General features: G+C 45.0%; 1 protein-coding gene across 3 annotated transcripts in view; it reads right to left on the bottom strand.

Annotated features, from left to right (window-relative positions):
- Window positions 1-26,454, bottom strand: part of MYOT (myotilin) — a 170,677-nt gene that overhangs the window by 107,284 nt on the left and 36,939 nt on the right. For 2 of the 3 annotated variants that reach the window (XM_075601554.1, XM_075601555.1), the window contains exons 2-5: window positions 10,960-11,513; window positions 4,045-4,189; window positions 3,460-3,561; window positions 2,067-2,113 (exon numbers count right to left, since the gene is read on the bottom strand). In XM_075601554.1, the coding sequence (XP_075457669.1) occupies window positions 2,067-2,113; window positions 3,460-3,561; window positions 4,045-4,189; window positions 10,960-11,357 (692 nt within the window). In that variant the 5' untranslated portion in view covers window positions 11,358-11,513. Of the gene's footprint in view, window positions 1-2,066; window positions 2,114-3,459; window positions 3,562-4,044; window positions 4,190-5,793; window positions 6,204-10,959; window positions 11,514-26,454 lie in introns of those variants that run through there. The other variant, XM_075601556.1, reaches the window with a different exon arrangement.

Here is a 26,454-nt window from a genome sequence, read left to right on the forward strand (position 1 = left end):
ATAAATGACACATTAAATAATACGCATACAGTACCACTAATTTTTTTATGGTGCTCCTTCTGTACAGGGTTATTTGATACCGTTTCTTTAGCTCAGTTCTAAGGTCATCTGCTGATATAGCAGTTGTTCCAAATGATGTCTTCGCTCGCCAATGCAAATACATGAATACTGCATTCCAAAAAGCATTTGGAATGTATTCTGCAGCTGTCAATTTTCGTTTTGCAACGTTCAAAATGATGCATTTGTATACCAACCTAGGAGCAATATCCACGTGAACAAATTGGTTTTGAAAAGACAATTCATACTTGGTAGACCTGGTCTTTTAGCGCATTTATATTTAAGGGATCAGTCAATAAGCAAAACAAGGCTGTGCAATAAAATGAGCTTAATTTGGATAATATCTCGGAAATACACAGAAACACAAAATACAGCAATATACACACTTACTGGGGTCTGGGGTATGAAAACTAGCCCTTTTCCACTCATGATTAGCTACTATAGCAGTCAATGGTCACCCTAATACAAAAGCATGAATGTCCAAAATACACAATAATAAAACATATAATAAAATGCATTTTTGGCCAAATTATTTTTTTCTATTGACTGTTCTCTATTTCTGTTTATTGTTTAGATTAAATTGTTTTGAATTGTGATGGCTTGTTTATTATTTTTTTGACAGATTGGTTAGCGTTTTTATTTAATGGTGTGTTTTGTTGGCTACTGGTTTTAATTTTTATGTTGCCTAGTTGTTGTCGTAATTAATTGTTATGTTTGTTACTGGTTTTATGTATTAAATGTATTGTTTGGCTAGTGGTATGATTTATGTAATTGATTGCCTAGTGGTTTTTATTATTTTATTGAATTCATAGTGGTTTTATTTCTTTAATTGATTGGCTATTGGTTTTATTTAGGTAATTGCTTGATTGGCTAGTGATTTTAATTTTTGTTTCCGGGGGTTTAGGTGCTTGTGTATATGTTTTATTTTTGTGTACTTTTTGTGTACTTTGGACATTCATGCTTTTGTATTAGGGTGACCATTGACTGCTACAGTAGCTTATTATGTCCACATTGTATGGGTATGATGTTCTTCTATGCCAATCAATGGATACAGCGTGGGTATAGTGGGTCCGGGGTGGGTGATTAGGCCTCCCAGGTTGGTAGTGGGGGAGGTTGGGCTAACCCCTTAATTGCTGTAGAGGGTATTAACCGCTAAGTTGATTAAGGGGTTAGGGGCCATTAGATTGTATTTTTTATGTTTTCTTTCTGGCAACGGAGGACATTTTTTACTACATATTTTAATTTACATTTTCTTACTATTGTAGAAGAGCAGGGGATCATCCTGAGCAGAACCTTGTTGATTTGAGGTCCGGGGACCCCCTGGTTCCCGAGATACAGGCCCTGTAATAGGGTGCCAGTATCTTCTATGCATGTAAATGTCTTGCGTCCAGTTTCCGGGACATTTCAATGCATAGGTGATACCGGCACCCCATAACGGGGACTGTATCTTAGGAAGCAGGTAATCCCTTGACCTGAACTCAACATGGTTGTGTTCCGGAGACCCTGCTCATCTACACTAGTAAGACAATTTAAATTAAAATATTTCTATTTCGGGCAATATTTGCCCAGACAGAGAGGCGGCTCTCTCTCACTGCAGCAAAATCAACTCGCCGAGTGAGCCCTTTTCAGAGGGCAGATCATCTCGACACTGGCAAGTCACCATTTTTGCAAATGTTGCTGTTACTGGTATTCAGGGCTTTTTGCATACCGTGATAGCAACGCGGTAAAAAATGGCGTTTTAAATTTGCTGGCGATTTTTTTTATGACTGCTTATAGCCCTTTACTGGTTCTCCATCCTAACTCCTAAATGAGTGCAGTGAAAATATTACATGAGAACAAACAGTTTATCAGGAATGGTTAGGGCTAAAGGGGGGCTAAATGCTAAAAGGATTGTGCTAAATGCTAATACAACAAATATATTGCAAACCTTTTCTTTAGTAAATAAAATTAAAAAACATAATATTGTGCAAATCAAAATCAGTATATAAAAGTATAGTCTGAAATGTTACCTTGTTTGTGAATGGTGATTCTGCCTTCTTGTGTTGTCAGGGATTTGCTGTGAAATAAATGTAGGACATTAGAACTATTTACTCTTGATAAAATAACATTTTGAATATCTATCTGCATTTAAATACTAGGTGAATGTATCTAGAAATTGAGTACTCTTATGAATCTCACCAAATCCTGCACAAACAGTATTCCTAACCTTTGTGAAACCTACAGTACATGGAAACTAGTTCTCAGTACACTAAGTGCCAATATTTATATTAAAGTATTCTTAAATCTCTCGATATTTTAAAACAGCGAAGGCCCTTTCAAAATGGAAATCTTTCCATTAATCACAATAGTGATATATAACAATATAGTTATTATATAGTGACAATATTTTCTTATATATCTTTATAGTGTAAACAATTATGTAAATAATACTTTGCAGCCCTTGCTCCAGAGATTACCATCTAACTTTGGTGTCTACGGCTCAAGTAAACAAACAAACTTGCTAAAGAACAAGAACTGGATTTTATTGAGGATATTCTATTTATAAGACAACTTCACTGCAATCAGTACATACATTGCATATACTAATATACGATACACATATAATACAACTGGTATGCACATATACTGTTTATTAAATAGTTTTTTTTAAATAATGCTTTGAGAAAATATATTGCAAAGTCTTATGAAAATATATGCTTTGATCACAGAAATTAAAATGTTGTGCTGCATTGTACCATTGAAATGGAAATAAAGATAAAGATACTGTAGGAGAAAATGTCATTGACCATTTTGTTTAATGTTTTGAAAGTTTTAATGATAAACTGTTTCAACAGTACCACTGAATCTTTATGATTTGTAATAGCTCTATGTCTGTACACACAACCAAAACCTATACAGTATGTACATCTGACAAATGAGTGATTCAAAAGTTATTTTACTGTAGTGCCGATGGAAATTGAAAGTGTTTTGTAACCTATGCAAGATGTTTAAAGTATGTCAGCATTGCTATTTTGGCTTCAGCTGAGCATGTGCATTTTGTAAGAGAATGGAAACAGATACCATGTCAGGTTTTAAAAGGAAGAGAATGTGCACTGGGTGTTCTTTCAACAATTCAAATATAGAGATTATATCACAAGCAGTCACGCTGTTCTCTTGTCTTCTGAGAAATAGAACCACTAATACAAAACACATAAGCTTTAAAACGTTTCCTATGGTAGATCACAGCAACATACAACAAAACAGGTAGTTTTCATGTTTACATGAATGAATTGTGCTTTACATACAGTAGGACTATCAGCATGTAAATTCTTTAATAATTACAAATAACTACTGTTACAACATTCGGTATACATTTTTAAAGATTTTGTATAATTTCACTTAATAGATACATGTTAAAAGTACCTGTAAATCTTGAACATTTTCTGTAGTTTTGTTTTCAAATACAAAAGCCGCATTTTGAGGTCCAAGAAGTCTGCGAGCCATCTTTTCTTCATATGTCAATCGCTTTAAAAATTAAGAACAAATTCTTATGCTATTTTTTCTGTACTGATTTATTCAAATAACACTTATTGCAATTGTAACATAGGCTGTCAGATTCACTATGAAATTTTCAAGAAATAATTTGACAAAGATGGCTTGAAAAAAACAATATGGTTTTCAATTTTAACAAATTAGAGCAATATTAGTGTGTTTCACAGTTTTGTTCTAGCGGTAGGGTGAACTCTTGGTACAGAATGAAATAGATCCTAATAATAGATCTTTCACAAGTGCAAAGTATTAAACACAGTTACTTTAGTTTATCTGAATAAAGCAACAGGCAACTTATCAAAAGGCAATTCTTTTCAATGAAAATCTTCTAAAAATGACCCACTCAAAAAAAAGCCGTGGGGTCAGTCTGTGAAATTGTATCATAACAACTGTATTAGGCATATTATTAGGTTAGTAAGAGAAATCTAATAATGAACTATTGAGTACAATTTCACTTACTTGATTTCCATTATGTTGAATGTTATCTTTGCATTTCAGTTTCCTTTCTAGGTCTTGAATCAGTGCATCTTTTGTCCCCTGAATCTCTCTTTCAGATATTTGATGTATTGGTTTAGATACTTTCTTAATAACTGACTTTGGGTAACTGATTAAAAAGAGAAACATATTTTGCTTAAATACATATATATATATGATATAATTTGTTCCCAGATAGTGTAAACATTAAGGAAGAAAGGCATTGGGCTAGACGCTACTCTGTGTCCCCCAGCAGTGCATGTTTCAGTTTTCTGCATAATTTTTGTATTTTATTTTTAGATGGATTAAATATTTTTTCTTTTTTGTAGACATGATGCCAAACTTTTGTGTGTGTGTGTGTGTGTTTGACTGTTAGCTTCTCTGATTTTCATTGTGGCAATTGTACAAGTTGAAGATGTTAGCTCCTGTGATCTGCTCTCCCCCCATTTCTTGGAATTCTTACACATTATGGTCTATATTTGTTTAACAATGTTGACCCCTAGGGCTTCATTAGACTCCAATAAACTGATAATAAGTGCTGATAAGGGCACTATCAGATGGAATCTTCCATTAGGGTCAGTGGTAATTTCTGTGCAATTGTACAATAATGACACTATCACAGTTTAATAAATGACCCTCTCAGTATTTAAAAGAGCCTTGGCTGCACTAAACTGAGTATCGTTTGGATAGATATGTTTCTACTTATTTTAATAATATTCAATTATTCTGAGACACATACAGTAACATCTAGTTTTCTACTACTAACAATAAGGTACAGTTTATTATAATAGGGGGTTCTCTACTGACTTTTTCTTGTGTATGATTTTTTTTGAAGTTGATCAAAAAGGTTGTTAGCAAAAGTTACATAATTAACTTCTTGTCACCACACAAACTTTTGCAAATCTCCATTTTTCCAAGCTATCGCAAAAATATAATTTTCAGATATAGGCCCACATATTTACTAAACAGTGCAATACCATAAAACAAATTCAAATTTTCACGTAAATGGACCATATGGTTTCTTCCAAAATGTAAATGTTTATTGTGAAATAGCACCACTTAGTATGGGCTGTATTGTTTTTTTTATGTAGATAATATCTACTCCTGTATCATAATATTACTTATATGGCATATCTGATAGGCAGACATCTGTAACAAATAAAGTACTGGTGATGCAGTTTAATGCATTATTTTGGATGAAAGTGATAAAGTTTTTCTTCTGTGCAAGATAAAATGTGCCAACACACACTATACAATACATGTGCCCGTACACTATACAGAGGTAAAAATATTAATAATGTAATTATATTGTTTCTAATGGCTTCTCTCGAAGCAACCTAGTCATTTACAGTAGGTGAACAAATTGTATTTAATAGGGTATATCATTATTTTATTTTTTATAAACATATTGAATAATAAGATACTGACATATTTGAAAACGAGAGGTAACTCTCAATGTATTACTTCCTGGTAAAACATTTTTATAAATAAATAAATATTAAATTCCTTATTTAATAGCTTACCTGTTACAATGCAGTAGTATGAAATTGATGTGAAATGACAGGAACATATCTAAAGATTTATGCTACCACCAGTTGAATTACGGTAGATATCTCAGAAATTACTAGTAAAGCACCCAACCAGACCTTGTTTTCTATCTCTCTGTAGCAGTGTTTCCCCCACCCTCTAGGAGATTTCTCTACTACACGGTGTGGTGCATACCTGCTGACTTACAGTAGATCTGAGTCTCCCATGTTGTTGTCGAAGAGAACAGGACAGGCTTCTGGTGTAGTAACTGATTCTTTCTCACGGTGACAGCACCTCCATCTCTTGCAGGCCTCAGTGATGTGGGGGTAATCCCTACAGGAGAATTTACTTCCCCTCACCCTGATAGATTATAGTCTCAGGCAGGAAGATATCTTTGAACAGGATCACTTTATTCTGACAGCACACTCAGTTGGTACAGCATACACATCAGAGATCACTTCTTGTGGCTTCACCCTCAGGATGTACCCTGGACCTACACTCCAGGCCAAGGGCACCTGAAGCAGTCCATGCTCTTCCCTTATTCCTTGGTGGTGTAAAGGGTATAGTCTCCCCCTCCACTCCCCTAGAGGAGGGAGTACAAACTTGGCAGAACCCTGCACAGTTGTTAGGGTAGACCAGCGTCTCTCAAGGAGGTAGAGGCACAGACTAAATTTAGCAGTGCAGCTCCTTAAGTACAAGGGAAGTAGGTACCAGTTCTGAATCCAGTGATTGGACACACACAGGCCTAGTCGCACGGCCTCCCCTGTCAATACAGAAGCTTCAGTGAGTGGGGAAAACCCATGATAACTCCTGGCAGGCCTACTCTTACCAGGGCTTACTGCCAGGAGGGGGCAGACTGGTAGCCAGAAACAAGTCCTGGCTACACTCTCCCTCAGGTGGAATCCAATGGTCCCCATCCTGCTGATGAGTAACCTGGAACAATATAACATGACATTAACAACCAATAACATGGGTAAAAGGTTAATAATATCGTCATGATCACACAGAAGGTCATTACCCACTCACCTTTGAATGGTGCTAAAGAAATAACAGGGATTACTCCCAACATGGAGAATCCATTTTAATTGCAATGCTTGGGATCAGATTTCTTGACTATCCTGCCTTCATGATCGGCTACTTTCACAAAATATGTTCTTACAGAACCATTCTCCAGCCGGTACTTGACCCTATCCCTACCTACACTCCAAACCCTCATGAGATCACAATGCCTTTCCTCAGTGTGGTATGCAGAGTAGCAACTCTTAGAACGCAAGTAATCAGTACCAGCTTCTCTGAACCAAGACTCCCTATTAGCTTCAATTTCCCTCATAATGGGCTCGTGAACATAGGGGTACTCATACCCATGAGATTGCCTATACTTTGCTACAGTAGCACGTTCTGCCCTACTTAGCTTGGTTACTTTCTTGCCATGGGCTTGTCCTGGCAAGACCCAGTATTTAGGTTCTTCTTTGGACACCTCCTGGTATAGTATGGGGGGTCCAGCAGGCTTTGCAATACCCAACTGTATCTCACTAACTCTCTTTCTTAGCTCCTCCGCTGTCTCCTCAGGATCCAATACATCCCCATCTATTAGGAGAAACCTTGCAAGATTCAAGGAAGGGCGGTAACCTTGAAATAATGGATCCCACCACTATTGTGGAATACATTGGTACGTAGTAGGGAAAGCTGACGCACCCTCAGTATCCATCCTTGATGATACACCAGAGGTTCCTGTAACAAACGTGCTCACCACAAACCAGGGCTGGACCACGGGGTTGAGGTGGGGATGTGTACACACCGACTTTAGACAACAAAGCCGCGTCTGGGTTGCGTAGTCCGTAGTTGTGCGTAGCCAAGGTCAGGATAGGAGAAGGCAGCGTGGTCTGTAGGCAAGCGACAAAGGATCGAAGGTAGGTCACAAGCAAAATACGGCAATGGGAAAACTTCAGCGAAGGTGCTTCAGCGTAGGTGCTGCAGCGCGATGGGACCCTGATAGAGGCAACAGGAACAGGGTGAGGGAGAAGGCGATGGGAATCCAGGAGTGCAGACATGCCACAGGAAACACTGAGGACATCAGTGTAGCCGCTTCAGCGCGGCAAAGGCAAGTCTGCCAAGAGGAAGGAAAGCAGCGCCGGGGCTACTTAGCAGAAAGGCCGTAGGAAGCAGGAGTCTTCAGCAAAGGGGCTTCAGCATAGGAATAGCCTCTGCTTGGAGGAGGCGAAGAACCAGAAGTCCCAGCGCTAGAGATCCAGCACTTCAGCACGAGAAGACAGGTAAGGCTGAGGAAGAACAGTGCGAAGGCACAAGGAGGCCAAGCAGGCCAAACAGAGACGTCTGTGGTAAGGACAGTACTTGCAGAAGAATTGCAAAGTCTATGTCCAGCAATGAGGAAGTGAAAGAGCAGGGTTTAAATAGGAGAGCTGTATAACTGGGATTGAGAGGCGGAGTAGAAGTGCGGCCTCTGCAGAGACTGAGATTGATTGTAAAGCACAGGAGACAAGTGAGGGTGCTTGCTTGCAGCTGGGGAGGGTTCGTCTGGAAACTCCACAGCTCTGCAAGGATGAGTTCCAGCCAAACCCAGGAGCGGATTTCTTATAGTTCCGGATTGACAGGAATAAGAGCGACTGGGCTTATTTTTAAACATTTTTAAACATTTCTAAATAAGAAGACAAATGCTTAAGAGGGATCCTAATGGACGCAGGAATCTCCCCCTCAGACCCCTCGTCAGAGTCCACCCAGTCCTTGTAATCAGATGATGGTTTGGCGACCTTCTTTTTACCCATTGACCTATGGTGACTGTGCCGGGAACCCAAACTAGATGGGGCTTGGGCATGGGCAATGGTGACAGGGGCTGGGGACTTTGAAACAACAGTGTCAGGGTCAAAATCTTTGGCTTTGGCTAGGCCATGGCTTACCGCAGTTGGGGGTCTTTGGGGACACTGGGTCCACAGGCTGCCTCTTCCCTCGGCCCGTAACCTTGTGCATGTAGCATTCCATTTCTTGCCTGAGAGGGCAGTACTCACCAGAGCGGTCACAGCACAAACCCGGTCCGCTCCGGCGGTTGCTGTGGAAGTGATGTCATCAGGCGGAGACATCGTGGAATCTCGGTACAGGTCCAAGTCCCGCACCGGAAGTACGTCATTCGCAGGGTGTAGTTCTGGAAGTTCAGCGCGGTCTTCAGCACGAAAGTAAGCGCCAGGAAGGGCCTCTCCGCTTGAGTACTCTGTCGCCGCCTGCAGGGAGTAAGGGGGTGGTGCCTCACTGCTCCGCTGGCTCGAGATGGATGTAGGATCGACTGGAACCTCCGTAGGTACTGCTTCCGCTGAACTGGGCACCACCATAGTCGTGGGACTTCTCCACGGTTCTGGGCACACCAGCGCTCGCAGTGTGATGGTCTCTGGACTCTGCCTCTCTACTTTGAAGGTAGGCGGCTCTTTTGCCACAGCATTGCGAGGAGGGTCTGCCGGTTGGCGCATCACCCTGGATCTGGAGCTGTCATCATCGTCCGATGAGGGTGATAAGGGCTGAGCCATCGGGGACAGGTACCTCGGTCCTTCATCTTGGTGGGCCATAATCAGACGGAAGCTGTCTGGCTCCAATTTCACCAGGGGACCCGCTTTGGTCTCTCTTGGGCCTTTCACCCAAGCCAGTGGGCTTTGGGCTCCCACTGCAGGACCCGGGTGCACCGACCCCCTGGGACGTCTGTTAGGGCACACGGGCCCTCCATTGGGGTAGTCTCAAGGCCTTCCACCTTGATTAGCGTAGCCATGTGGTCTTCAGTCTGGACACAGATGCTATCAATGGCACTACCGGCCACAGGTAGTAAGTTCCACTCTGCATGCAGCGAGCCATAGTACTAGGCTCACCTCTGGGTGTTCTACATTGTGAGAACAGGCACCAGAGGAATTCTTGGCCCACCACGTCAACCACCAGGAAGCCTCCTGGAAGTTGGTAGGTGGTTAACGACATACAGCCATGTTGTAATAAGCAAGGTAAAGTTGAGAAGGAGCCTAAGTAGAGTAGCTCTGTCTCGTTTACTAAAATGGAGGAACTGAGGGTGCGGCAGCTCGCATCTGGCTCCTCCCTCAATGTAGATAGGCTTCTCTAATTGGTGCTCACTGTGTCCCTTCCCTCTGGTAGAGTTTAGAGTAAGGGCACACAGTAGCAGGGAGTGACTTCGGCTCCGCTCTGAGCCAATCACAGAATAGATAGGCGCGGCTTCTGCTTTCACGCCCAGCCCCGCACAGGCTTTGCTAAGGAAAACTTGTAACTTTTGGCAAACTACCCACGTGGTCTCCCAGTTTAGCAGGAACCGCCATTTTAGATCACAAAGTCCCCGCGGTGCCTGTCCTTGCAGGGGAACTGCCATTTTAGAGTGGTAGATAGTACTTGGTGCATCTTTTCTGCTGGAAATACAGGAGTACCACGCATCCTGAGGCAGCATCAGGGAACGTCTCACTTTTACTTCATCAGTACTTTGATGAGTGGGTACAGAGGGATCTCTGGTGAAGCCTCAGAGGCGCTGTCCCCTTTTCCTTTCTTTTGCAGAAGGGTATCCACGCTCCCTGGGACACAGCAGAGGGTACGCCCTAACTGTATCTCTTCCATTCTGTTATGCAGGGTATCCACACTCCCTGGCATGAAGTCCAGAGTACACCCCACAAATATATTTTTTTCTGAGGATGTGGGTATCCATGATCCCTGGCAGATCCCAGGGTACACCCACATATTGGTAGTGTGTGCTGATATGAGGGTGACCACACTTCCTCACACGAAGCCCATAGTACGCCCCAAAATATTTTCCTTAGGCAAGGGCCTGGGAAACCCCCTCCCTGGTGAAGCCTCAAGGAATACTTCCAATTGTTGACGTATACTATTTTTAATGCCCTTTGAAATATTTGTGAAATTGCCGTGCAGTATTCTTGTGACTGTTTTCTCATAATTTTTTTCTGATCAAACTACTTTTTGAAAACTAGTATTGTTTGAGGGAACTATTTCCAGGGAGAACGTGAAATATTGATACACTTTTCAGCACATTTTGTGGTACAGTATTCTCCCTAATAAATACAAAGAGTTGGACAATATGACCTGTACACATAGCCAATAATGTCACAATGCCTCTCCTCTTTAAACACTAAAGGTAGAACCTGATGCATTTATCTGTTCACATCAAGTTTTCATTGATGGATGTTTCAGCTGAAAGGATAATAATCAAAAGTCTGTGACTGTTGGGAGACAAAATATTAAAATTCAAAGATTATGCTAATAGTAAAAAGGACGATTTTTTTTAAACCAGAAATAATACATATAATACAGTGCAGTTACAATATTGTTTAACAAAAAAATATAAATACATGTAATCCGATTACTTACTCAGTACTGTTTGCTTTGCTACTACTGTAATCATTGTTGGAAGGCAAGACTGAGCTGAGAAAAGTGACTGGCGGTTGCTTAAATTGAAATGATGTATCTTGTCTTGATAATGAATTACTCGAAGATTGTGTTAAAGGTAACAACCCCAGAGGTTCAGTTTCCTTATATGAGCTACATGAAGGGGGTGCATCTGATCCTGGGAAGCTCAAAGGATATGATGGGGACTGTATTAATTCATTACAACTCTGAGGTTTTATTAAAATAGAAGACTTTTGGGGTTGAATGCTAATAAACGTAGTTGCTGTTTGTCTTAGAGGTGTGGATTGCACTGGGCATGTAGACTGTGATAGTATAAAATGTTTTGGGCGTTCATAATTAAACATAGTTGGTTGATACATTGATGAAACTGAAAGGAGTCTAGAAATTTTGTTTAGATAGTGATGTTGCTTTTGAAGACGTGGGGTGTTGTTAAAATTCTGAAGAATATTTTTTTCTCTCCTGTGTCTTGGGAAACATTCTTAGACTGATTCTTTCTTCCTTTAAGCTGTGCGTCCCTAAAACACAAACACAAAATCAGTACAAATGTAGATAATATATTGTGTTAGCATTCTTCTAATGAAAAGGAAATAGAGACTTTGTTGTTATTTATTGAATACTAGCTGATATACCTGGCGTTGCCCGTGATTTAATTTTTCTGCATCCCCCCTGTCTCCGCTCCCCACTCTCTCTCTGCTCCCTCTCTCTTTCTCCCCATTCACCTCTCTCCCCATTCCCTTCTCTGCCCACTCTCTCTTTCTCCCCTGTTCACCCTTGCATTTCACATCACTCTCTCCCCTGCACCTCACATCACTCACCCCCCCGCACCTCACATCACTCTCCCCCCTGCACCTCACAACACTTTCCCCCCCTGCACCTCACATCACGCTCCCCCTGCACCTCACCTCACTCTCTCCCCTGCACCTTTCTCTCCCCCTCCTGCACCTCACTCTCCACCTCCTGCACCTCACATCACTCTCCCCCCTGCACCTCACATCACTCTCCCCCCTTCACCACACTTCACTCTCCCCCCTTCACCTCACTTCACTCTCCCCTCCCCTGCACCTCACATCAGTGCCCCCCCCTGTACCTCAATTAATTCTCCCCCCCTGCACCTCACATCACTCTCCTCCCAGCCCCCTGCACCTCACATCACTCTCGTGACGGGTGGAGGGTGTGTGTTGGCGGGGCGGGTGGAGGGTGTGAGGCTGGGCTATGCGGCGGGTGGAGGGCATGTAAGGCAGCGGTTGGCAGGTGTGAGGTGGCGGGGCGGGTGGAGTGTGTGAGGCTATGCGGCAGGTGGAGGGTGTGAGGGGCGGGTCTCCCGCTAGGGTGGGAGGGTGGAGGGCACATGAGGCAGCGGGGTGGGTGGAGGGTGTGAGCTGTGGTGGCTGGAGGTGAGGCACGGTGGGTGGATGGTGTGAGGCGGCGGCTCACCCACTAGGGTGGGAGGGTGGAGGGCGCATGAGGTGGCGGTTGTCCCGCTCGTGTATTATGCTGTGGGTGGAGGATGTGAGGCGGCGGTTGTCCCGCTGGTGTGTTATGCGGCGGGTGGAGGGCGCATGAGGCAACGGTTGTCCCGCTCGTGTCTTATGCGGCGGGTGGAGGGGTTGAGGAGGCATGGCGAGTGGAGTGAGGTGCGGTGGGTGGAGTGTGTGAGTGAGGCGGGATGGTACCTGGCGGTCCGCGGTGTGAGGAGGCTGTGAGGGCGTGCGTTGCCCTGTTTGTGATGTCACCCCACCCCGCTGGCCAATCAGAGCGTGAACCGCCGCTAACCAATCAGCAACCGCACAAACCCAGAGACAAACAATTTTTCAGTTTTATATATATTGATATTATGACATGGTATGACGTAACTTTTTTTTCAAATTCGCAGTTACGTCAGACCAGATTCACCTCCAAAAAGTAAAATTGTTGTGTATGTATGTAGGTAAAGGATCGGTAACAGTGTTAACGAATTGATAACGTTTGGTTAAGTTAGGAAATGTTGCTTCATTACCCTGACATAGAAGGTGTATAGGGCTGACAGAAAGAGGCCAAACAGATTGTTACAACCTCAACCTCGTGATGAGTGCACAGCAACACGAAGGACAGGAAAAAAACACTGTCGAGGAAACCTGTGAGAAATCACGGCTGCAACGCTATACTTTTTCTGGGCATACTGAAAGTTGTACAGATGTAGCATGACTTACTGTCTCTGCAGAGCCGCAGCTCTGGAGACAGTGTCTGCGCAGTCATACTGCAGGGGGGCATGCTTCTGGATATAGCCCCTGCAGCGATAATCCTCTGGCATGGGGGCTGGCAAGGTTTTCTATGATACATCTGTATGATTAAGGGATAAGCATTTTAGAGGCCCAAAAGGACGTGACTGGACCGCAATGCTCACCCACAGCAGTGGCCAGGTGCAGCATGAAGATAGCTGGAGGCGTAGCATACCTCTAGCAAGGGTAGAGGAGGAGGAGAGATAAAGCAACACCTGGCAACCCAGGGAGAGGGCAGTCAACATGCTGAACCCAGTAAGCTTAAGGTAACACAGTCAAATAAAGCCCTGTGTGAACAAGGCTTTGGAAGAGCAGGCATACATGATGCGGAGCTGTGCTGAAAATAAGACCATTTGTAGGCTAGCTGTCACTGGAGACCAGGAACTTTTAACACCTTTTATATTGGTACCGGGATCATGCATTAGGCAAAACAAGGTAGTATAAACAAAATGTAGTTTATTTCGGTAAACCCCCGTGTCATGGGAGACCAGGCAATTTACACCTTTTTACCAGGATCATTCATTGAGCAAAACAATGTAATGAAATAAATTGTAATTTATTCACACAAATTCGCTTACACGCAATGATAAACAAAATACAGAAAAAAAGACACTTACTTTGGGACTGGGGGTAAAAAAATAGACATTCCTAGGTGCAGGGAACTCAATAGATGAGTTTTACCCTGACCCAGACTTAACCCGGAATTCCCTGGTACTCAAATCGGCATGAAGTTTCACACGCCACCGCTCCCTTCTCTTCTGATAACTTGGAATTTCTTGACCACGAGTTAAACCAAATACTCTGGAACTCAAATTGGCATAAAAGCCCAGTCGCATCTGCTTTGTTCGATTTTGAGAAATTGGTCGCAAAAGTCGGGGCTTAGTGTGACGGTAACTTATAATACACTATAATAATACACCAAATAACTGGGTTGAACTGAACGAGGCTTAGATATAATTAAGTATATTTATTCCTTAGATAGGCGAACACAGCAATATAGTACAATTAACAGACAAGAAGGTAACACTTACTTAGGGGTTGGGATGAAGAAGTATCAGATAGCAATTCTCCAGCGATCAGGTAACAATCAAGATGTAATCAGAAGACAAAGACTATAGGATTGCCAACAGGTTATATACTTTTGCAATCCTATTCTTACTATTGAGTGCAGACTATTGGTGAACATTAACTGCATCCAATTGCTAACGTGGGAACACAGTGTAACCCATGCCCCCCAGGTCTCATTTATGTAGCCCCACACCCAAGTTTAGGGGCGCCGGCCAGTCTACCAAATGGAGTATTTGGCAGGATACTCTCTGTTTGTAAGTGTGAGTTATAACACCCACAAACCACTCCAGCTTCATGCTTCTCCGCCCTCATGTAAACAGTTAGAGTGGCTGAGTCTTTGATCAGGAGCCTGCTTCCTAGACATTTGGTCACTCTCCTGACCATTTGCATTCCTTAGTAGGCAGAAATCTTCGCGGGCATTTGCCCCCGCTTTGAAATATACTATGGTTCTGAATATACACACATATTAAAATAACCGGTTCTGTTAGGTCCAGCGGGTCCAAACTTCGCAGACCTTAATGCCGGAAGTGGTACACTATAGGGTCCAAGTTTCAGCCCGCTGCGACCTTCGGAACAGGAGATATGCAAATTCCACATAAACCGTTTCATAGTTTATTATAAAAATGTCCGCTAAAAAGAAATCTCAGTTTTTCACTAAATCCCCATTGAAAACAACGGGCTCCGCCACCATAGGCTTTCAATGGGGAATCTCCACCATTGGCGTCTATGGGAGTCTGCCGCCATAGACTTACAACGGGGATCCGCTGCATTTGGTGTCTATGGGACTTCTCCGCCATAGCCGGTCAATGGGGAGACGGCCGCCATTGAAGTCTATGGGAAAACCTCACGAACCTTTATGGTGGTCCATACTCCATCGGGATGGTCAGAGAGGGTCGGGAATGGTTCTGCGGTCATGCCGGAATAGTGACTACAGGCACCCAAAACCACGACCCTCTGGACCCTCCAGAACCGGAGATATGGGCGTATGATTTTCAGGGTTTCGGACATAGCCGTTTAATCGTGCTGCTTCTGCCGCCGCCATTGAAACCTATGGCGTGACTCCGCTCCGTCAGCACAACCCTTTCTGGGGGTCCTGGACTCTTGGACCCGGTGGTGGTCAAGTGACGGGAGGCCTAGGAGCTAGGGGCAAAAAGAATTTTATTTCTGGGTGCCCTAGAACCTAAGATTCCCACGCCACTTGTCTTTGAACTTGAACTAATCAGTGATGAAAGCTCTTTTTCAGATATTGTATCCACTTTGCGGTTTTGCGGTTTGGACGGCTGCCAACTCATTCCTGGAAAGCGCCGTCGAGGAACCTCCATTGAAGTCAATAAGCGCAGTCCAGTTAACCCCTTGCCTCCCTGGTGAGGTCAGGGGGTGGCCATATGGGGTGCAACCCCTTTAATACCGGGCCAATCCCCCTGTCCCTCTACACTTAGTCTCTGGCAGGCTTTTCAGACTTGAAATCAAAGCTGGTTGATCTGCTTTTCATGTAAGAGCAACTTTGAAAAGCCCGCCCGCACTCTTACTACCAGATAACTCCAATCTGATTGACTCACAGGTTCTTTATAGTATTCTGAGTTTGCTTCACAAAACTTAGCAGTCAATCATCGCGTGGGAAAATTCCCAGCATCCAATCACAGCCAAGCTGGCTAGAAAAGCTGGGTCAGCGGAAAATCTGAAATTGCCAAGGGACATGCGCAAGTTTGCCACCTCCGTACCTGGCTATCTCAATGCCACCCGCTGTGACAGGCACCTTTACCGGGTTCATTGATTTTCGGACCCAGTTGTTGGGGTTCCTAGGATCTAGGGGCAAAAATAATTTTATTCCGGGGTGCCCTAGAACCTAAGTTTCCCACGCCAATCGAACATGAACTTGACCGGGGATTGATCAAAGCTCTTTTCAAGACAAAGTTTCCGCTTTTGCGGTCTGCGGTTTGGATGGCTGCCAACCCGTTCCTGGAGGTCTGAGTCGAGGAATCCCCATTGAAACACACTGCTCCATTAACTTTCAATGGGGAACTGCCGCTCCTCCTCTCGAGCGCCACCTGCTGGTCTTCTACAATATCGGGCCCAAATCGCGGTATCCCCATAGGATTACATGGAGCTGCAATGGCGACCTATGGAGAGACTGCAAAATGGAGCCTGCAAAGGCGGGAAAAAGGAACAAAGGGCTATAATCACTAAATTAACATTAACCCTTTCCCTCCCGAATGGATCCCAGTGTAAGTGTTGGTGCAGACACTGGAATGGGGAAAATACATATTCACAGGGAGATACACATTTGGTGCTGAAGCAGAGGCATAAACAAAGAACTGGACCTCAGTCCAGTTAACCCCTCGCCTCCCAGGTGAGGGCAGGGAGTGGCCAAATGGGGTGTAACCCCTTTTATACCAGGCCAAACCCCCTCTGCCGTGACAGTCCCCCCATAAACTTTTATATGGTTGGGCACCCACAAACCCTACCCCAGTTCTGAGTCACCTTGGCACTAGCTGGGGTACCCCCCTTAACCTAGGGATTCCCTCAGCTACAGGAATATCTATTCATCCCTGTGCCTCATTCTCCTTTCTGGGCTATGCTGAAGCAGGGTATCCTATGGTGAAAAACACAAAAAAACAGCGCAAACCGCATAGTGAAGTATATCAAATTATATTGTTCCGTATAAAAAGGTAAGTATTAGGCGTACATTAAGTAAAAAGGACAAGCGCATTGAGTGCTAAAAGCACAACGAGTTACCACTCAGCAATGGACATCAGGCAACACTGGATACCGCAGCAACAGGGATTCATGAGGTCATCATCACGTTCTCAGTACAGGATACTGCAAGAATCGAATCGATCTGGTGGAGCTGGCTCTTTTGGAGGAAGATCCCTCCCAGTAGTGTCGGCAAGCGTGTTCTCGTCGGACTTCCGGGTCGCGTCCAAATGACGTCACAGCGACGTGCGGCAGGGTCCTTGTGGTACACGTTGGATGACCCTGGCTTTGGCTTTACGACGACTCTACTCTTTCCAATCCTGACCCCGGCCATGTACCCCAACGATCCGCTACTCTCCGCTCCTAGACCCGGGAAGTACCATGTTTACGCTGTTTACGCTGTCCTCTATAACCCTGACCCAGCTTGCAAGACTATCCTACACACTAGATGCGCCCTCATGGTTGTTGTCGGCGTTCTATAACAATCCCTACCTCAGTCCTGTGGTCAGGCCTCGTTTGTGGTGAGCTACGCTTTACAGTATGCTCGGCCAAACAAACTTCGACCCCGCTGAGGTAGGAAGAGTCCTGAGCACGCACGCCAAACATCCTGTATAGCCTTGAAAACAAATTTGAGTCTAGTGACCAACACCTGAGAACCCTCCAGGAGGACTTTAGGACCCTGTCCCTCTGACTACAAGAGCCACACGTGGACCCCTCACAGTTGGGCACTAGTACCGTGGCCATGCCTTCTTATCTGTCCAAACCCTGGCTTTCCACGCCCAATCGGTATGGCGGGGATCCTAACGAGTGTCGGGGTTTCTTAATCAATGCTTCATTCAGTTTGTGATGAATCCTTCCCGCTTCATTTCTTCTCATTCCAAGGTAGCCTACATAATCTCTCTTCTCGAAGATGATGCACTTGCCTGGGCTTCTCCTATTTGAGAGCAAAGATCCGATCTCACCCAAAGCATGGGAGCCTTCACCAAGGAATTCCACAGGGTGTTCGATACACCGGGTCGAAAAGTATCTGCAGCTTTTGCTTTATTCTATATCTCCCAGGGTAACCTGCCAGTCGCTCGTTATGCACCCAAGTTTAGAACCATTTCCGCAGAGACAGACTGGAACGGAGAATCATTGTCTGCTGCCTTCTGGCAGGGTCTTTCTGAAACCGTGAAAGATGAACTTGCGACTCACGACCGGCCTACCAATCTGGAAGATCTCATTGCTATCTGCATCAAGGTGGACCACTGCCTTCAGGAGAGAAGAACAGAGAGAAGACTTCATCGCACGGCTCCTACAAGGATAAGCCCCAATCAGGTGAGCCAGTTCGAAATACCTGTCATAGACTCATCTGAACCTATGCAGTTGGGAGTCACTACCCTCTCACGCTCAGAGAAGCAAAGCCGCATAGATGCTGGTCTTTGTCTGTATTTTGGGGGTCCTGGACACTTCGCTTTCTCTTGCCCCAACAAGGCGGGAAACGCAAGGTTCCCATGAGGTCTAGGGGAATCTCATTGGGAAGGATCTCGTTATCCCCTATAGCCACTTCTAATCCCACAAGGATCCTTGTGCCTATCTCTCTGTCAGGTGAGGGATTCTCTGTCTCCACATTAGCCTTCTTGATTCTGGATCCGGTGGCAACTTTACTGATCAGAACTTTGCAGAGAACCATAATATCCCTCTTAGGCACAAGAAGAATCCCATTGCCTTGGAGGCTATTGATGGTAGACCGCTTCAGCCTGCATTAATTTCTTTGGAGACTCAGATTCTCCAGCTGAGGTCAGCAGATAACCACTTGGAGGACATTACTTTGAATGCCATTCACACTCCTTCCATAGCAGTGATCCTGGGACTTCCCTGGCTACAGGTCCATAACCCTTGGATTGATTGGTTGAACAAAAAACCTATCCAGTGGAGTCCATATTGCGTTCAAAATTATCTCGAGGGCACAAATAGTGTCTGCGCAACAACTTATCTGAGGACAAAGTAAGGGTACTATTGCCGGAGGAATATACCGAGTTCAAGGATGTCTTCGATAAAGTCAAGTCTGAAATACTTCCTCCACATCGCCCCTACGATTGTCCAATCAAATTGCTTCCCGGTACAACACCGCCTAGAGGAGCCTCCTATCCATTGTCTATGCCTGAAACTAAAGCCATGAAAGAATATATTGCTGAGAATCTTCAGAGGGGGTTCATCCGCAAATCCACATCTCCCACTGGAGCCGGGTTTTTCTTCGTAAAGAAAAAAGATGGGACCGTGTCACCTTGCAATGACTATCGGGGCCTCAACAAAATTACTATAAAAAAATCGCTATCCTCTTCCTCTCATTTCTGAACTTTTTCTGAACTTTTTGACCGTCTTCAAGGATCTAGAATATTTTCCAAGCGTGATCTTCGGGGTGCTTACAACCTTATTAGAATTTGTCAAGGCGACGAGTGGAAAACTGCATTCAATACCAGAGATGGACACTACGAGTACATGGTCATGCCTTTCGGCCTTTTTAATGCCCCAGCTGTGTTCCAAGACTTTGTCAATGAAATATTTAGGGATCTTCTTAACTCTTTTGTAATCGTTTATTTGGACGATATCCTGATCTTTCTAAATTTATGCAGGAACATGTAGAACACGTCAAACAAGTACTCCTTCGTCTGCGAGAAAATCATTTATTCGCTAAACTTGAAAAGTGTCTCTTTCATCAATCTTCTAGAGTTTTCTTAGGATACATCATTTTAGATACTGGCCTCACGATGGATCCTGCCAAAGTCAAAGCAGACTGGCCTCAACACACTACACTCAAGGCTGTTCAACGCTTCCAGGGTTTTTCCAAGTATTATCGCTGATTTATTCAGAATTTTTCTTCTCTAGTAGCTCCTCTGACGGCTCTTACTTAAAAAGGTGCTGATCCCTCGTCTTGGTCCTCTGCTGCAGTCAAGTCTTTTGATCACTTAAAAAAAGCGTTCATATCCGCCCCGGTTCTTGTTCATCCTGATCCCAAGCTCCCCTTTACTTCAAGGTTGATGCATCCGATGTCGAAGTAGGCGCTGTTCTTTCCCAGAGGAAGAATCCTCAGGCCAGGTTGCACTCCTGTGCTTTTTTCTCCAAAAAAAATTCTTCAGTTGAACAGAACTATGATATTGGTAATCAAGAACTCCTGGCCATGAAACTTGCCTTGGAAGAATGGAGACATCTTCTAGAGGGAACAGAAGTAACTATAACAATTCTTACGGATCACAAGAATGTATTGTACATCGAGGGAACACGTCGCCTTGGAACTCGCCAAGCCAGATGGTCACTCGTCTTTTAAATGTTCAACTTTATTATCTCCTATCTTCCAGGGGCAAAAAACATCAAGGCAGATGCTCTGTCTCTTCAATTCTCGCTCGAGGATAATTCGGAGGACCAACTCAAATCAATTCTTCCATCTAAACTTATTCTTTCTTCCACCAACTTTGAAGCTTTAAAGGATATTGTTCTTCAACAAAATCAGATTCCTGACAATCTCACGGTTCCTTAGGGTCGCCTGTTTACCTCCCCTTCTTTGCGCAAACAGGTCCTGGAGTGGGGACATACTTCCAAATCGGCAGGTAATCCCGGGGCAAAAAGGACATTGGATCCCATCTCCCGAACCTTCTGGTGGCCTGGGATGCAGAAGGATGTTAAGGACTTTGTACTTGCGTGCCCAACTTAAGCCAAGACTAAGACTTCCAGAAACCTCCCTGCTGGCTTACTTCAGCCATTGCCTGTTCCTGTTCGGCCATGGACGCACTTGTCCATGGATTTTGTGGTGGATTTACCAGTATCTAAGTTTATGAACACAAGAACGTGACTCGGTTTTACAGTTTTCACCGCTATTGTTGGGTCCCGGTCAACAAAAGACTTGTTCTAAGTACCATTTAGCTTGGAAAGTCTATTTTTTTTTACCCCAGTCCCCAAGTAAGTGTGTCTCTTCTTATGTAGTTTGTGTATCATTGTGTATGCCTTTTCCTGCGAATAAATTTACAATTTAGTTCACTTTACCTGTTTTGCTCAATGTATGATCCTGGTAAAAAGGTGTAAATACCGGGTCTCCCATGACAGGCTTATTTACTGGTGGCAGAGGTGTTATCATTGAGTTTTATGTTTAAAAATCCTGAAGGGTCTTCTAACATAAAGAGAAACTCGTAAATTGCGAGCTCTCAAAACAAGTAGTGACTTACACACGTTACACAAAGCTAAGAAAAGCAAAAGGTTCTCTCTGTCACTTAGTTAGTGCCACCAGGTGAAAATGGACTGACGGTAAGGATGTTACCAGTCAAGGGACTGTGCCCGAGTTGTCGCCCAGTGTGAGACTTATAGACTACCGACCTCTGGTCGGGCAAAGACAGTGCTGGAAGAGGATCTCGAGAGACATGAAGTGTGTGTAGCTTCACCTGAGGAGTGTGCAGCCTCACCTGCAGTTGCACGGCCCCTAGCTCATAGCCCAACCAGGGTACCGGAGGATGTTCAAGCCCTGGTGGAAGTGGAGGCAGAGGGGGAGGAGGAGAGCGGGGATGATGAGGAAGCGGATGGTTAGCTTGATGCCGGGAGTGGAGCCGTGGTAGCCCCAGTGATTAGCAGTCTTCCAGATACAGGGATCACCACACCTCTCGCCCATTGGGGAGTGGAAATTACCTTTGAGCACACAAAGAGGAGCAGAGTGCAGCCATCCAGCCAGCCCAGCAAGGGATTCAGATGGGGGAATCTACACCTGTAGCCAGTGGAACAGCAGTAGAGACGGATGAACATCAGATTGCAATAATGGGTTTGCAGTACAACGATGTCCGGCGAAAACATTTGAGGCCAGTGACCATGAGGGATTGCCACCAAGAAGTCGGCTTGCTTGATTCTGGGGCCACTTTCACTCTGGTCCTACCTGATATAGTGAGACCAGAGGATCTGCTCCAGGGAACAGTGATGCAGGTGACCATACCAGATGGAGAACCTCGGTCAATCCAGGTTGCCTGGGACTTTCTTGATTGGGGTGCCGGTCCAGGCATGAGGGAGGTGGGTTTTTTACCTGGGTTGGATACTGAGGTGCTCCTTGGTAACGACCTGGGACATCGTGTTTGTTGTTTTGCTGCAACCGCGAGGTCAATTGAATCAAAGGGTGGCGGTTTCAGTCTCAAGTGGGTACCGGTTGCAATGTATCCAGTCCCGGTTAGTAGTGTAAATTGAAAGGCGGCAGGCAATTGCCATGGGAACTCGGCTCACCGCAAGTCAATTGACGTGGGAAGCCCAAAGCCCAACATTGCCGGCTCAAGGAGAAGCCCCTAACTCGGGAACGGAATGGGCTAGCACCCTGATTTTTGGTGTGCAGCCCAAGAGTAACACCCCAAACACACACATTTTAAAAGTATAATTTTAGAAGCAGTAGAACATATATTTTTAATAAAGTTCCTTTCTGGCTGCAGTTTTAAAAGTACATGCAGGATACATTTGTTCTACTTGCCTTTGTAATGCATTCAGTGACCACATGTTTTAACACCCATGAGCAGGGGGCATTTTCTTATGCAGACTACAGACACCCCCTGTTGAGGCAGTGCCTATGGGTCTAGGGGAGTGTGCAGATGAAAGACCCCAGAGCCACAAAGTGGGAATTAGCTGGGATGCTCGCTGAATAGGAGATCCTGTTAGTTATCTGGGCTAGTTCACACCTTGAGACCAACTCTTAGCCTAGGAGATGCCAGGGAAAAAGTGAGTACCCATATGGTAAGCAGCCAAGGTGTCAGGTTAGCACAGGCGCTGTACCAACCGGAAATCCCTGTAGTGCCCACTCTGAAAACTGTGGGCAAGTTGGAGATTTGTGAGTGGGAAATTCCCACGAAGGGGATTGGGCGGGTATGTTGGAGATATGATATCAGACCCTATATACATGCCCTCCAAGCTATCCCCATTGTCTTTCTTTTACAATGTGATTGAATTTCCACCTCGCTTCTAAGAGCGGATAAGAGCAGCAGCAACGACCCCGGAACGCAACAAGTTAATTTCATCGGAACCAAGGACAGAACTCTGCTTCAGGATTTTGTTAGTGCTGAGGGTTATCTAACGAACCCCAATGGACCAGAACGAACTTTGCACTATTCAAGGACATATTGGGCTGGCAATTTGCGCCCTTGCAAAAGGACCGCACTTTAAAAGACATTATTCCGGTGCCTTGTTTAGTCTCTGGATATTTTATCCCGTTCTCTCCCTCAGTAAGTGTTTTGTCAAGTATATTCTACAGTTGTCGTGTGTCTGTCTATTAAGGAAATAAATGTCAGTTTATTTTGGTCAACTTATGTGCTCAATCGAGATTCCCAAAAATATAAAATTGTTGATATGGTCAGTCTATTGTGACAGGCTTATATTTACTGGTGGCAGCGTGTGGGATACTGATTGAGCCTATATTCAGTTTCCTGCGGGGCTCTGTAATATAGTGAGGACCTCGTGGCTTGCGAGCTCCTCAGACAAGTGGCAACTTACACTTCCAAAGAAGCACGAGATAATTCACTGGTCTCTTGACCCATATCCCGGGGGCACCATAAGTCAACACTCAGGGAGGTTTCATTCCTGGAACCGAGAGCAAGTCGTGGAGAGATGTACGGGATGTTGCTTAACGACAAACAGTCGTTCCAAGAGTCAGCTGGAGGAGGATTTAGAAGAGTATGAGGGCAGATCGGCCCTATTAGCTGCTGTGGCAGTGGACGGTACTCAGTCCGGAGTGCAGGAGGTCCCTCCAACTCCGGGGCTGCAAGGACAGGAGGAGGGTGACGACGACCACCCGGTTGTGGATGGCTTGATGCCATGGGGTGCGGATGGGTCCGCGGCTGTGGCCGCCGGACTCGCTACCTCTGGACTCGGCGCACTGCTCACCACCTGGGGAAAGGGGGTCAGCTATGAAAAGAGGGTACAGCTCCTCACCATAGCGGTTGGAAGGGCCTCTCACTCGCACCATGTAAACGGGGAACAAGAACTTTCCCGGCCAGACCACCACAGCTTTAGCAAGTTAATTGATGGCACGGATGACCTGGACTCATTTCTAAACGATTTTGAGAATCAGTGTGGCGGGTTCCGAATACCAAAGAGGGACTGGGTGGTCAAACTATGACCACTATTATCCAGCAAAGCAAAAAGGACTGTGCAGGAGCTTCCAGGCGTGGATTAACCACGTCTCCGGTTATCGATTGTGTCTGGGGATTGCAACATTGCATCCAGACCTCAAACTGCAGACAGGGGAAAAGCTTAACCACAAACCACATCATAGCCCTCACATAATTAAGCAGATAACTTTGGATAGAAAGGTCAACTGCAGCTCCTCGTGCACTGGAATTGTTCAGGCCCGGAGGATAGGTCTTGGGTTCCACTTCGTGATATCCACGCTCCTGAAGACTTTCAGGAAGAAGTTTCCGAACAAACCATTTAAGGACCGTCCTGAGGCCGTTCCTTAGGAGGGGGTACTGTAAGGAATCTGGTATCTCAGCGCCCTCAGCGCGACCATTTCCCACCCCCCGTCGGTACTCAGGCATCCCAGCGCCTGCAGCGCAATTCCCACATACCTCCATTGTCTGCCACTGGCACTCTGGCTCCTCACAATCACAGGATTGCACCTACCGAAGAGGTGCCTGTTGAACCACAGCCTCTGCATGTGTCTCCGGCTCCACGCTCTATGCGCACACGCGCGTTTGTCACTGACCCCATGCGCATATGCACGTCAGTCACCGAATCCACGCGCACACGCTCGCCAGCCCCAGACGTTATGTGCGTGCATTCCCAGCTTACAGAGCACACACCTAACAGAGGCCTTTTACCCTCTGCCCCTGCAATTAGGCGTCGCCCCCAAGCACCGCATGATTCCATGCAAATCAATGACTACACTCAGCTGGGCTGTAACACCTCCCTCCTATCAGGGAGGACTCCTTGCAGTCCTCCAGGCCTGCCCCTCTTCTCATTGGCCTGCCCAGCTTTATTATGCCTGTGCTTCCCATCTCTCATCGCTCGACATAGTTCTCTATGGAAGCATTTCACTACTCTCTCAGTGACTCCTCAGGTATCGACGCGGCTTGGACGACTAACCCCTCTGGCTCTCGACTTCGGCTCTACCTGGACTTCGTGACTTCTCCTATCCCTGACCTTGGCAATGGCAATAACTACCCTTCCTCTACTACCGGTACCGGCAAGTATTGTCTTCTTTACTATACCTGACCTGGCAACACTAACACCACACTCCGGACGAGCTCCCTTTGCTGCGGGTGCGTATATCCCTATGTCCCACCTCAGCACAGGGGACAGGTCTGGTCTGCGGGCAGCACCGGCGTAAGAGTTTCATCGCAACCACGGATTGTACCCCGCTGTAATGTTCGTTAGAACTAAGGACTTGGAAACGAATTCTGCAAGCGCAGAATGAAGAAACTTCTTTTGGCGGAGAAACAGGGGCTGCAAGTGACGCCCCTAGCCAAAGACGGTTTTGCGTCTTGGGTTTGCATATTAACCCCGCCCCATGGAAGTAATACCGAGAGATTGCATTTCGTGGACTTTCGTTCTGGAAACCATTTGTTTTGTTTTACCTCATTCTTGTGTGTTATTTTGTGTTATCTTGTAAATCAAGCTGTGTGTGTTTCTCGTACGAATAAATACAATTTATTTTATCTCCCGTTTTGTCAATCAAAGGATCCAGGTATATTTTCGTAGGATAAGCACTCCCGACACTGGCCTCCCGTGACAAAGATATATGCCCAGGTATCCTGAACCTGGTATAGGGGTTCAGGGGGTGCTCCAGCTATATGATAAAGCTGAGAGTAATTTCCTGTGTGTAAAATGTTTAAAAGTGATTTATAGAGAGTGGCAAGGATGAGGCTAGTCAGTTTAAGCAGTATAGCCCCTTACTCCATCCCTGACACCAGAATAGGGACTTACACATTTTATCACACAAGATACAGGACACAGAATTGTCACGGGAGACCAGGTCTATCAACACATTTATACCGGTATCATATGATTGAGCAAAGCAACAAGGTAAAATAAATTGTAATTTATTTCACGAAAAAACATACACACAAAGTTCCACAATTACAGTCAAAATACACTTACTGGGATGGGGGCAAACTAAATATTTTGTTTCCTGAACATAATCTTGTAAAATAAAGTCTGTAGGAGTAATTTCCCAGGAGTCTGTTCTCAAATCTGCCGCTGCTATAATGGCACTTGGAATTTTGATGAACCTTAAGATGAATCTGGTTAATCTGATTCCCAATAGGCTGCAGGAATTCTTATAGGATTCAGAACCTTATACATAACAAGTGCAGCCAATCTCTCAGTGGGAATAACTTTCCCCACCTATCCCAGAGTTGCCAATACTTCAAAAACCTGGCAGGGGTGGCTCTCTATTCTGCTAAGGGCATGCACCAACCTAGCACCTTTGCCACTTAGCATATGGGAC

This window comes from Ascaphus truei, chromosome 5, assembly GCF_040206685.1.
Source record: "Ascaphus truei isolate aAscTru1 chromosome 5, aAscTru1.hap1, whole genome shotgun sequence".
Taxonomy (NCBI): Eukaryota; Metazoa; Chordata; class Amphibia; order Anura; family Ascaphidae; genus Ascaphus; species Ascaphus truei.